A 14,650-nucleotide genomic window follows, 5' to 3' on the forward strand; every position below is an offset into this window, starting at 1 on the left:
CTCAACATTTGCCAGCTCAAAATTCAGTTCCACATTGTCCAATCGCTTGTCCCTTGTCTATCTGCCAGATTACCCAAAAGCCTGGTCTCATATCCATGTTTTTAATATCCTTCTAAATGAGAGGAGGGATGTTGATGACCTAATTTCCCCGGGGAGTGAATTCCACAGGCGAGGGGCCACCACCGAGAAGGCCCTGCTCCTCGTCCCCACCTCTATCCTTGTGATAGAGGTGGGGCTGAGAGCAGGGCCTCCCCAGGAGATCTTAAACTCCGAGGCGGGACGTAGAAGGAGATGCGTTCGGACAGATACGCTGGGCCGGAACCGTATAGAGTTTTGTAGGTCAGAACCAGCACTTTGAATTGTGGGTTGTTGTAGGTCTTTCCGGGCTATATGGCCATGTTCTGGAGGCAATTTTTCTCCTGACGTTTCGCCTGCATCTATGGCAAGCATCCTCAGAGGTAGTGAGGTCTGTTGCCATAGATGCAGGCGAAACGTCAGGAGAAAAATTGCCTCCAGAACATGGCCATATAGCCCGGAAAAACCTACAACAACCCAGTGATCTTGGCCATGAAAGCCTTCAACAATACTTTGAATTGTGCTTGGAACTGGATCGGCAGCCAGTGGAGCTGACACAACAGAGGGGTGGTATGCTCCCTGTATGACGCTCCGGTCTGGCTGCCGCGGTGTTGTCTAATAATATGTTGTATAATGGATTGTTTTAATTATTTTAATTACTAATTATTTTAATTATTTTATCCTATTGTTGTGTTGGCATCAAATTGTGCCTTTTGTAAGCCGCCCTGAGTCCCCCCTCGGGGGTTGAGAAGGGCGGGGTCGAAGTGCGAGAAATAAATAATTAATCTGGCTGCCTCCCGCTGGACTAATTGAAGTTTCCAAACAGTCTTCAAAGGCAACCCCACGTAGAGTGCGTTGCAGTAATCTATTCGGGATGTAACAAGATCTTCTGAATGCGCACAGATGACGTTATCATCAGCATACTGGAGTTCTATAACAGAATAGAATCTATAATTTTATGATTAAGTTTATTATTAGTATACAGGGTTAGTCAAAATGCATAGGCCAATAAGCCATTCAATTGAATGGCTTATTGGCCTATGCATTTTGACTAACCCTGTATTTTATAATAATAAACAGATATGGGAAAAGAAGAAGAAAAGAAAAAAAATGCTAATTGTACTAATTGCAATTTCAGAGCTGTCTTCAGAGGCAGCCCCACAGGGAGTGCATTGCAGTAATCCATCCGAGATGCAACTAAGATATTGACCACTGTGGCCAAAACAAATGTCATCATTTCCTATCCTTATAAAAATGAGAAGAGTATATATTAAAAAATAAAAAATGGGAAGAGTCTTTGAAAAACTTCCAAAACTTTAGTTTGTGCAGCAAGAACCTGTGTCCTCAAGGGGGCGTGGCCTAGGAACCCAGTGGGCGGGGCTTTGTGCTGGAGGTGGGCGGGGCCTGTGCAGGAAGTGACGCCGCGGGCGAGGGGCGGGGCCTGCTGGAGCAGCTTGTCCTCTCAATGGCACCGGCGTCGTGGAGCTGAGGAAGAACCTCCGCCTCGCCATGGCCAGCGGCGAGGCCCCGGTGAGTGAAGCAGAGGAGGCCTGGGCCAAAGAGATTAGGCCTGAGCCAACTAGATTAGGCCTGGGCCAACTTAGGCCCTCTAGGAGTTTTGGACTACAACTCCCACCATTCCTCACTGCCTGAGGCCCTTTCCTTAAGCGGCTGAGGGGGAAAAGGAAGGGTCCTGAGGCTGTGAGGAATTGTGGGAGTTGTAGTCCAAGACACCTGGAGGAGGGAGGGAGGGCCTAAGTTGGCCCAGGCCTGGTCTATAAGATTGCTATGCCTGTTTCAATGGCTTTAAACGGGGAATTTTCAAGGTGCTGGTTTTGACCTACAAAACCCTGTACGGTTCCGGTCCAGTGTATTTGTCCGAACGTATCTCCCTCTACGTCCCACCCCGGAGTTTGAGATCATCTGGGGAGGCCCTGCTCTCGACCCCACCACTCTCACAAGTGAGGCTGGTGGGGACGAGGAGCAGGGCCTTCTCAGTGGTGGCCCCTCACCTGTGGAACTCTCTCCCGGGGGAAATCAGGGCATCAACATCCCTCTTCTCCTTCAGGAGGAAAGTAAAGACGTGGTTGTGGGAGCAGGCCTTTGGGCACTCTGGCAATTAAATTAGACAATCAGCAAGTAAGACCAACAGGACTGATGAAATGGAACATAGAACTAGATCTATGAGTTAGTGAACGCTGACCAAGTAAGAGGAGGAATTGGGTTTGTATAGGTTTTATTGATTTTAGTAATTTTATGTTTATAATGCATGAACTGTTATTAATTGCAAATTGTTGTAATTTGTGTGTATGATTGTTTTATGATGCAGGCATCGAATTGTGCCTTCGCCTTTGTAAGCCGCCCTGAGTCCCCTTCGGGGTGAGAAGGGCGGGGTAGAAGAACCCCAAATAAATAAATAAATAAATAATTTTTAAAATCCTGTTTTAATGATCGTCTATTTGTATTTTATTATTATTATTCTATTATTATTATTATTATATACTTTATATCAGTGTTTCTCAACCTGGGGGTCAGGACCCCTGAGGGGGTTGCAAAGGGGTGTCAGAGGGGTCGCCAAAGACCATAAGAAAACACAGTAATTTCTGATGGTCATGGGGATTCCATGTGGGAAGTTTGAGCCAATTCTATCGTTGGTGGAGTTCAGAATGTTCTTTGATTGTAATGAACTATAAATCCCAGCAACGACAACTCTCAAAAGTCAAGGTCTGTTTTTCCAGGGCTCCACCAGTGTTCACATTTGCACATATTGAGTATTTGTGCCAAGTTTGGTTCAGATCCACCATGGGTGAGTCCACAATGCTCTCTGGATATAGGCGAACTACAACTCCTAAACTCAAGGTCAATACCCACCAAACCCTTCCAGTATTTTCTGTTGGTCATGAGAGTTCTGTGTGGCAAATTAGGTTCAATTCCATCGCTGGTGGAGTTCAGAATGCTCTTTGATTATAGGTGAACTATAAATCCCTGCAACTACAACTCCCAAATTACAAAGTCAATTCCCCCCCCCCCCCCCTAGTATTTACATGTGGGTGCATTGGGTATTTGTGCCCAGTTTGGTTCAGTGAATGAAAATGCATCTTGCATATCTAATATTTACATTATGATTTATAACAGTAGTAAAACAGTAGCAAAAAAATCAATGTTATGGTTGAGGGTCATCACAACATGAGGGACTGTATTAAGGGGTCACGGCATTAGGAAGGTTGAGAACCACTGCTGTATATTGTATACAAATACAGTAAATAAATACAATATATAATATTAATATAATAAATCCTGTTTTAATGTTCATCTATTTGTATTTTATTGTTATTATATTATTATATACTGTATATTGTATACAAATACAGTAAGTAAATAAATAAATACAATATATAATAATATAATAAAATAATATAATAAATCCTGTTTTAATGTTAGTCTATTTGTATTTTATTATTATTATATCATTATATACTGTATATTGTATACAAATAGTGTAAATAAATAAATAAATACAATATATAATAATATATCGGTGTGCGCAGGAGGGAGTCTCTCATTTGGTATCAGTCATTGATTGAGGTTCTGGGTTTTAGCCTGCCACTTTTGGACTCTTGCTTGCTGAGGTGTTCCTGCAAGTATCTCTGTAGATTTAAGGCTTTGGCATGCTGGCTGATATCCAAACAGGGGATGGGCTGGAGATGTCACTGCCTTGGTCCTTTCATTACTGGCGGCTACTTCCCAGCAGAAGTCAGGTGGTGCAATATAATTTTCCAGTGGTTTGGGGCGCTGGGCATGCGTATTCAGCAGCAGAGTAGCAAAGCGAAAGGGCAGATGTCTTCACTATCTGGTTGTGATCCCTAGGTTGGGTCACAAGATGCATAATATTGGGAATATATTATATCCCCAATATAAAGGTAAAGGTTTTCCTCTGAGTCTAAGTAGTTGATTCTAAGTCTGTGTTGCTCATCTCCATTTCTAAGCCAAGAGCCAGCGTTGTCCATAGACACCTCCTGGGTCATGTGGCCTCTGGCATGACTGCATGGAACACCCTTACCTTTCCACAGAAGCAGTACCTATTGATTTGCTTACATTTACATGTTTTCGAACTGCTAGGTTGGCAGAAGCTGGGGCGAACAACCAGAGCTCATGCCACTCCCTTAATTTTAATATTTCTATATCATTTTAAGTCAGCTGGCCATCTCTCAGGAAGGCTTGAATGGTGCCTTCCTGCCTGACAGAAGGGGGTTGGTCTGGATGGCCTTTGGGGTTCCTGTTTCCAACCCTGGGATTGTGTGCTTCTTTTATTTTATTGCACTATGTAACAAAATTTGGAAAAACAAAAACTTGTTCCTGGTTTGGAAAGTGTTTTAATAGACAAGTCTCCTCTTTTGGATTCCCATCTCCTAGAATTGCCCAGCCAGTCCATAAAAGCATCTCTCCTTCATGGAAGACTATGGAGCAGCTCAGTATTTCAAACTATTCATAGAAATACATTTTAATATGTGTACTTTGTATAATTTTTTATGATGACGTGTTTTAACAATGCTGTGGTCAACTACGTGGAGAGGTGGTTAAGAAAAAAAATTATTATTATTTGGAATTATTTTATTAATTACTGTATATACTCAAGTATAAGCCTAGTTTTTCAGTCCTTTTTTTAGGCTGAAAAAGTCTCCCTCGGCTTATACTCAAGTCAAGGTTTTTTATTATTTTACTCTATTATTATTATTATTATTATTATTACATTAATCATTTTATTCTATTATTATTATTACATTTATTATTTTATTCTTTATTATTATTATTATTACATTTATTATATTATCCTTTATTATTGTTATTATTACATTTATTATTTTACTCTATTATTATTACATTAATCATTATACTATATTATTATTACATTTATTATATTATTCTTTATTATTATTGTTATTATCACATTTATTATTTTACTCTATTATTATTACATTAATCATTTTACTCTATTATTATTATTACATTTATTATTTTATTCTTTATTATTGTTATTATTACATTTATTATTTTACTCTATTATTATTACATTAATCATTTTACTCTATTATTATTATTACATTTATTATATTATTCTTTATTATTGTTATTATTACATTTATTATTTTACTCTATTATTATTACATTAATCATTATACTATATTATTATTATTACATTTATTATATTATTCTTTATTATTGTTATTATTACATTTATTATTTTACTCTATTATTATTACATTAATCATTTTACTCTATTATTATTATTACATTTATTATATTATTCTTTATTATTGTTATTATTACATTTATTATTTTACTCTATTATTATTGGAAGGATATCTAAACACATTTACACTGAAGAAGGTTAGAATAATGCTTTAATCAGAGGACAGTCTTATCTTGTTTATTCAAAAACATTTAACCTACCGGTGCCTCAATTAATGCAATTTTATTGGTATCTATTTTTATTTTGGAATTTACCAGTTTTTCCAGTTTTTCTAGTTTTTTGTTGTAAAATTAGGTGCCTCAGCTTATATTCAGGTCAGCTTATACTCGAGTATATATGGTATTTGATACAAACAATTGAATATAACAATCTATTAGATTAGATTAGATTAGATTATTATTAAGCAGAGGCTGGCTGGGCGTCTGTTGGGAGGGATCAAGTGGTGCCTTTCTTGCCTGACAGAAAGAAAGGGGGGCTGGGCTGGGTGGCCCTTGAGTGCCCCTCCCACCTCTATCATTCCCTGATTCAGTATCATGGATGTAGAGCTGCTCCTTCTCCTGCGGCTTCTTGCGCAATGGGCCCTTAGTGTGGCAACCTCCCTGTTGCACAATCCAAGCCACAATCCCGTGGGCTGGAAGCGCTGCCTGAGCTCTTGCTGCAGAACTCGTTAATTGATACCTTGATATGTCATTAAAGGCCAAAAGTGATGGAGCATTGCCAATATCCATGGATGATTGTGGAAGATGGAGAGTGGGATGAGACTCAACTGATTAAGGTGTGGTCCTGGAGGAAGCTGCTCAGGAAGAAGAATGACATGATTCCTGTTCCTGGGTTATCAATGCCGTTTCCCAATTTCCTAATTCCAGGAGGACATCAAGTCCAGATACCCATTGCAAGCCGAGATGACTCAATTGAGTGCTTCATTGGCTCTCAATAAAATAGGATAGTACTTTGTGAAATGGACAGTGATAGAATGTCTGGTAGAAATAGTGAAGTATGTCACTTTGGTCTCTTTCTATGGAGGTTGTTCAGCAGAGGCTGGATGGCCATCTGTTGAGAAGGCTTGGGTGGTGCTTTCCCTTTGCAGCAAAAGGGAGCTGGACTGAATGGTCTTTAGAGGTCTCTTCCAACTCTAGGATTCTGTTATAATAATAATAATAATAATAATAAGGCATGTGCTGGATGACCATCTATCAGAAGGGCTTGAATTGTGCTTTTCCTGCCTGGCAGAAGGGGGTTGGGGGTCTCTTCCAACTCTAGGATTGCATTATTATTGTTGTTGGTATTGTTATTAAGCAGACTCTGGATGGCCATCTGTCGGGAGGGCTTGAATTGTGCTTTCCCTTTCTTGCAGAAGAGGGTTGGGCTGGATGACCTTTAGGGGTCTCTTCCAAGTCTGTGATTCTATTATTATTATTATTATTATTATTATTATTATTATTATTATTATTATGGGTTGGACTGGATGACCTTTAGAGGTTTATTCCAACTCTAGGATTCCATTATAACAACAACAACAATTACTACTACTACTACTTCTATTAAGCAGACTGGATTGCCATCTGTTGGAAGGTCTTGGATTGTGGTTTCTCTTTCTTGCAGAATGGGGTTGGACTGGATGACCTTAAGGGTCTCTTACAAATCTATGATTTTATGATTCTATTATTATTATTATTATTATTATTATTATTAAGCAGGCTCTGAATGGCCATCTGTTGGGAGGGATCAGTATGTTTTTCATGTGGCAGAAGGGTGTTGGATTAGATGGCCTTCAGGGGTCTCTTCCAAGACTATAATTCCATTATTATTGTTATTATTATTAAGCAGGTGATGGATGACCATCTATCTTGCAGAAGAGGGTTGGGCTGGATAGCCTTCAGGGGTCTCTTCCAAGTCGATGATTCCATTATTATTATTATTATTATTATTATTATTATTATTAAGCAGGTGCTGGATTATTATTATTATTATTATTATTATTAACTTTATTTGTACCCCGCTAGCATCTCCCAAAGGACTCGATGCGGCTTACAAAGGCCAAGGCCTCAATACACAACATAACAATACAAAACCTAAAGCAAATTAAAAACAGTTAAAGCAATATTAAAACAACAAGCAATAAACAATACATCAAGACACTATAAAACTGGGTCGGGCCAGAGTAATGGGTACAGGACTGAAAGTGCTGATGTGACAGGTGATATGTAAGGATTATAGAGTAAGTGCAGTGTGCAGGAATCTTAATTCTAATAAAGCGCTTCTGGGACTTGTTATTGGAATTTCCTATTCTGGAAAGGCACATCGGAACAGCCAGGTCTTCAAGTTCTTTCTAAAGACTGCCAATGTAGGGGCCTGTCTAAGATGTTTTGGGAGGGTGTTCCAGAGTCGGGGAGCCACCACGGAAAAGGCCCTGTCTCGCGTTCCCACCAAACGCGCCTGTGACGCAGGCGGAATCACGAGCAGGGCCTCTCCGGATGAACGAAGTGAGCACATGGGTTCATAAACGGAGATGCGGTCATGCAGGTAGGATGGTCCCAAACCGTTTAGGGCTTTGTAGATAAGCACCTGCACCTTAAATTGGGCTCGGAAAATAAACGGCAGCCAGTGGAGCTCCTTGAACAGGAGGGTTGTCCTCTCTCTGTAAGGATGACCATCTATCTTGCAGAAGAGGGTTGGGCTAGATGGCCTTTATAAGTCCCTTCAAGGTCTATAATAGTATGATAAATATGTTCCAAAATTATTATTATTGTTGTTATTAGAGGTTGGACTGGATGACCTTTAGAGGTTTCTTCCAGCTCTAGGCGCCTGTTGTTGTTGTTGTTATTGTTATTGTTATTGCTATTATTAAGCAGGGGCTGGATGGCCATCTGTCGGGAGGGGTCCCTTCCAGGTCTGTAATAATATGATCAACATGTCCCCAATGTAAAAGACATAGAGTCGTGGTCAGCTGATAAGCCTCGTGGCTAGCCATAGGGCAATGGCGTCCACAACATAAGGATCTCCTGCCTACAGAAACGTGGCTGAAATGCCCCTTGTTTGGTGGCCAGAGGGGCCCCATTGTCAGCCTTCTGCCTGACTTTTGTGGCCTTCCTTATCTCTGGCTCCAGGTTGGGCTGGGTTTGCAAGGAGGGGCAACCAGGCAGGGCAAGGCAAGCAGCGCTGGGGCTTCCTCCCGCATTGCTCCTCAGCAAAGACCCTTCCCGCACAAGGATGGCTAACCAGGGCCAGGTAAGGGATGAGGCCAGGCATGGGCCAACTCCGGCCCTCCGGGTGTTTCGGACTTCAACTCCCACAATTCCTAACAGCCGGTAGGCTGTTAGGAATTGTGGGAGTTGAAGTCCGAAACACCCGGAGGGCCGGAGTTGGCCCATGCCTGCAGATGCTTTCTGATAATAATAATACAACCCAATATTTTTCTTAGCGCCTTAGTATTTTAGGCTTGTTAATTGACTTCTTTGGAGAGCTGATTCAGAAATTTGCATTGGTTTGACCGCACCAGCTATAGTTTCTTAGAGATGGTCATCATGGTTTTCAATGGGCAGGCACCTGGTGACTTGTCAATGGCATTATGTCCTGTATCCCAAAACCTCAAGGCCGTTTTTAGAATTAGCAGGTCAAAAATTATTATTATTGTTACTATTATTACTAGGGACTGTTTTGGAATCAGCAGGTCAAAAATTATAATTATAATATATTATTATTGTTGCTGTTATTACTAGTATATTATAATGATACTGTTCTTGATCCTATTATTACATTGTTATTATAGTATAGTATTATTATATTACTATTGTTACTATTATTACTAGTATATTATTATAATATTGTTCTTGTTCCTATTATTATATAGTTATTATATTATTATTGTTATTATTACTAGTATATTATTATTATATTGTTCTTGTTCCCATTATTACATTGTTCTTATAGTACATTATTATTATATAGTTATTATATTATTATTGTTACTATTATTACTAGTATATTATTATGATATTATTGTTACTATTATTACTAGTATATTATTATGCTATTGTTCTTGTTCCTATTGTTACATTATTATTATTATAGTATATTATATTATTATTATTATATAGTTATATTATTATTGTTCCTATTATTACTATTATCCCATATTTTTGTTCTTCTCATTATACAGGGTTAGTCAAAATGCATAGGCCAATAAGCCATTCAATTGAATGGCTTATTGGCCTATGCATTTTGACTAACCCTGTATTATTATTATGGATTATTATTATTATTGTATTTTCAGTCTTCCAGACCCCTGTAATTATATTATATTGTTAGTAGTAGTCATATATAATATATTATTATATTATAATTAATATATTATGTTATATTATAATAAGTATATAATATGTTATATTATGGCTTCCCTGAGTCTCCTGGGGGGGGGGGAGAAGGGGGGGTATAAATATAGGAAATAAATTAATATTATAGTATTTGTTTGTTTTTGACTGTGCTGTGACCTGCCTCGAGCCACGAGGAGAGGCAGGTAAGAAATAAAATTATATTACTATTATATTATATTATCATATATAATTATTATTATCATCATCAACATCAGGGCTAACATTTCAGGCACCAAAACATGTGCTGGCCAGTGTAATACATAACTGTATATTTATTTTCAGTGCCTTCCAGGTTTTTTGGGTGCGTTTGCTCATTCCTTGCCGACAGACATTTGGTAGTGAAGCTGTCTTTGTTATAATTGCTCACGGCAGTCCTGTCAACAGTAATAACATGGTTGTTATTCTCATTGTTTTTCCATGCCTTCTAGTCCACTCCAACGTATAGCAAGGTTTACTATTTGGCTCTGGAAGTAACTGTCGGTCTTTCTTTGCAGGAGAAGAATGGGAACGGCTTGAAGAGCCAGATCATCCGTGTTGGGACCAGGAAGAGCCAGGTATGGACATTGTCTCGCCATCCCTTGCTGCCGCCGTCCATCTTTCCTGGCTCTTTATAAAATCATAGAGTTGGGAGAGATCTCCAAGGGCCGTCCAGTCTGAGCCTGTTCTGTCATCGAGGAAGGCACAATTATTATATTTATGTTATTGTTTTGTTGTAAGCCATTCCGAGTTCCTTTGGGAGATGGGGAGGGATATAAATAAACCATTCATTCATTCATTCATTCATTCAATGAATATCTCATTGAGTTCCAACCTAGTTTGTGCCACAAAAACAAAGTTTTTGAAGTCCAGCAGCTATGCTCAAAGTAAGGAAAGATGACCAGGCCAATTAGATTTGACACTGATGACCAGAATGGTTTTTAATGGTGTATTTTAATATTGAGATAAATGTTTTTAATGTTTATGTATGCGTATATGAATTTGTGTCCCAGCATTGAATGTTTGCCGTATATATGCTGTGCTCTGCCTTGAATCCCCTGAGTCAGGGTGAGAAGAAGAGCGGAATAGAAATGTTTCAAATAAATAAATAGGGACCATGCAATTAAACAGAAAATAAGACTTTCAAACCAGGAACAGAAAATATTTCAAATTTTGTCACAAAGTGTTATAGAGACGTTCAATGTATTGTCAAAGGCTTTCATGGCCGGAATCACTGTGTTGTTGTATCACTGTGTTGTTGTAGGTAAATCACTGTGTTGTTGTAGTTTTTTTTCCGACCTCACTACCTCTGAGGATGCTTACCATAGATGCAGGCGAAACGTCAGGAGAGAATGCCTCTAGAACAGTGATTCTCAACATGGGGGTCACCAGGGGTGTGAGAGGGGTCGCCAAAGACCATCAGAAAACACAGTATTTTCTGTTGGTCATGGGGGTTCTGTGTAGGAAGTTTGGCCCAATTCGATTGTTGGTGGAGTTCAGAATGCTCTTTGATTGTAGGTGAACTATAAATCCCAGCAACTACAACTCCCAAATGTCAAGGTCTATTTCCTCCAAACTCCGCCAGTGTTCACGCTTGGGCATATTGACTATTTGTGCCAAGTTTGGTCCAGATCCATGGGAGTTTTGTGTGCCAGGTTTGGTTCAATTTCATCATTGGTGGAGTTCAGATTGTAGGTGAACTATAAATCCCAACAACTCGAACCCCCAAATAACAAAATCAATCAATCCCCCCTCCTCCAAATCCCACCACCATTCAGATTTGGGCATATGGGGAATTTATGCCAAATTTGATCCAGTGAAAATACATCCTGCTTATCAGATAATTACAGTACCATTCATAACAGGTGCAAAATTACAGTTATGAAGTAGCAAAATAATGTGATGGTTGGGGGTCACCACAACATGAGGAACTGTATTAAGGGGTCTCAGCATTAGGGAGGTTGAGGAACACTGCTCTAGAACATGGCCATATAGTCCAAAAAAAACCTACAACGACCCTGTTATAGAGATCTTAGACGGTCATCCAGTCTGAGCCCATTCTGCCATTGAGGAAGGCACAATCCAAGCCCTCCTGACAGATGGCCACACAGCCTCTTTTTAACAACCTCCAGAGAAAAGAGACTCCCCGCCTTTCAAGGCAGCATATTTCACTTCCAAGCGACTCTTTCCTCCAGGACATTCTTATTGAGGGCATGGAAAGGATCCTTAGGCTGGGTTGTTGTAGGTTTTTTTGGGCTATATGGCCATGTTCTAGAGGCATGTTCTTTGGCCTCTAGAATATGGCCATATAGCCCGAAAAAACCTACAACAATCCAGTGATTCCGGCCATGAAAACCTTCAATAATACATTGATCCTTAGGTTACTCTCAGCTTTGGAGGCAGTTGCGGTAGATTGTATCTCTGGGCTCAGCCGAACAATGGAGGGGCGCTGCCGCAGACCAGGGGGTGCGATAGGGCCCTTCCCAAGAGGCAGAGGGCTTATCTCCTCCGGCCATTTGCCTCCATCAACGTTGTAGCTTGCAAATGGGTCCCCGCCCTGAACAGAGACCCCGCGCAAGGCATGGCAGAAGCATTGGCCTTCACAGTGCTCTTGGTTACCATTATTATTATTGGGTTGTTGTAGGTTTTTTTGGGCTATATGGCCATGGTCTAGAGGCATTTTCTCCTGACGTTTCGCCTGCATCTATGGCAAGCATCCTCAGATGTAGTGAGGTGAGGATGCTTGCCATAGATGCAGGCGAAACGTCAGGAGAAAATGCCTCTAGACCATGGCCATATAGCCCGAAAAAACCTACAATAACCCAGTGATTCCGGCCATGAAAGCCTTTGACAATACATTATTATTATTATTATGAATAATAATAATAGTAATAATAATAATACTATGTAACATGGAACATGTTCTGTTCCTGGTTTGAAAGTGTTATTCCAGTTGAATGGTGCAGTCCATCCTTTGTGAGTAGTCGTTCTACTCCAGAAATTTCGTTTTTGCGGCACAAATTAGGTTGAATTGGGTGAGACTCAGTGATGAGATATTTATTGATAAATTGCATCCAAATGTGCTGCAGGATGGCCCAAGACAAAGTTTTAGCAGTTTAATGAACTTTTCCCATGTTTTTAGGTCAGAACAAATTAGGAAATTATTATTGTGTGTGTATGTGTGTATAATCTATCTATACCAGTGGTTCTCTCAACCTGTGGGTCCTCAGATATTTTGGCCTTCAACTCCCAGAAATCAAAACAGTAGGTAAACTGGCTGGGATTTCTGGGAATTGTAGGCCAAACACCTGGGGACCCACAGGTTGAGAGAACCACTGATCTATACAATACACACACACACAGGATCTTTTCATGGCATGCCCATAGGCTCTGGAAAGACCTGAAAGAGATTTGACAGCCAAACAGAATTAAAGACCTGTCTTGCCCAGCAGGCCGACCCAGTCCATTTTGAAGCATGAATGCCAAATTGACATTTTATTAGTATGAATAAATAATGTTAATGTGCATTTTAATCTTACGTGTGTGTCTTTTCATCTATGCCTCTTAATATATGTGTCTTTTCTATTTATGCATTTCAACTAAGGCAGGTAAGAAGTTAAATAGTAGGAGTAGTTGTCGTTGTTGCTGTGGGTGTTGTTATCGCTGTATTTCTTCCTTTGTGAGACGCCATGGATGTTAAGGCGCAACCCAGTTCCAGGACCGTATTCTTGCAATATACTTGCAATTCTAAAATACACCCCATTTTTAGAGCTGTGAGTCTTAGAATGGAATAAATCTTTCAAAATTGAGCCTTACAATGGAAGAAATACAGTATTGATGTCGTCGCTGTGTTGTTGTGTTGTGAGTGTCATTTCCTAATTGGTCCTATCATAAAAAATATGGAAAAAGTTTATTAAACCACACATCCTGGTATAGCAGATTTTGCAATAATTTTTCAATGTATTTCTCATCCAATTCAACCTATTTTGTGTCACACAAACAAAGTTTCTGGAGCATAATATTGACTTTCCAAGTGAGGACTGCACAATTACACAAGAAATAACACTTTCAAACCAAAAACAGAACGTTTTGTTAACATAGTATAAAATATATAGTATTATATACATAGGCCCAAGTTTGCCCATGTCTGATAGATATAATAATGAGTATAATAAATATAATATAATATAATATTCATTATATTATATTATAATATTATAATATAATGTAAATATAAATAATAATGAGTACAAGTCATTATTGTACTCATTATTAATTAAATTAAATTCAATATAATAGTATTAATATGAAATTTAAACCGCCCTGGCCCCAGGGTGAGAGGTGCGGTTTTGCAAACTAAATTGCATATGAAAGGTTACAAATGGCAGCCACAAAAGTGAAGTTTCTGGACCATAGCAACTACTTTCAAAGTGAGGCCTGCACAATTAAACAGGAAATTACACTTTCATGCCAGGAACAGGACATTTTCCAAATTATGTTACATGTGTTGTTATTGTTGTTGTTATTATTATTGCTACTATTTTTATGGTGTGTATTGGCAGCCATGAGCATGTTACATAGTGTTATTGTTGTTATCATATTGTTGTTATCAGGGGTCCTCAAACTTTTTAAATAGAGGGCTCGGTCACAGTCCCTCAAACTGTTGGAGGGCCAGATTATAATTTGAAGAAAAAAACATGAATGAATTCCTGTGCACATTGCACATATCTTATTTGTAGTGCAAAATACTTTAAAACAATGCAATAATTAAAATGAAGGACAATTTTAACAAATATAAACTCATTAGTATTTCAATGGGAAGTGTGGGCCTGCTTTTGGCTGATGAGATAGGATTGGTGTTGGTGTTGTTGTGTGCTTTCAAGTCATTTCAGACTTTGGTTGACCCTGAGTAAGGGCCGGGTAAATGACCTTGGAGGGCCATATCTGGCCCTCGGGCCTTAGTTTGAGGATCCAG

At 39.2% G+C, this 14,650-nt stretch overlaps 1 protein-coding gene across 2 annotated transcripts in view; it reads left to right on the forward strand.

Annotated features, from left to right (window-relative positions):
* The first annotated feature begins 1,492 nt into the window (after positions 1 to 1,492).
* Positions 1,493 to 14,650, forward strand: part of HMBS (hydroxymethylbilane synthase) — a 29,807-nt gene continuing 16,649 nt past the window's right edge. Inside the window, exons 1-2 of one of the 2 annotated variants that reach the window (XM_060787486.2) lie at positions 1,493 to 1,605; positions 10,194 to 10,253. In XM_060787486.2, coding sequence (XP_060643469.2) covers positions 1,585 to 1,605; positions 10,194 to 10,253 — 81 coding nt within the window. In that variant the 5' untranslated portion in view covers positions 1,493 to 1,584. Of the gene's footprint in view, positions 1,606 to 10,193; positions 10,254 to 14,650 lie in introns of those variants that run through there. The other variant, XM_067470834.1, reaches the window with a different exon arrangement.

Source organism: Anolis sagrei, chromosome 7 (assembly GCF_037176765.1).
Source record: "Anolis sagrei isolate rAnoSag1 chromosome 7, rAnoSag1.mat, whole genome shotgun sequence".
Classification (NCBI taxonomy): domain Eukaryota; kingdom Metazoa; phylum Chordata; class Lepidosauria; order Squamata; family Dactyloidae; genus Anolis; species Anolis sagrei.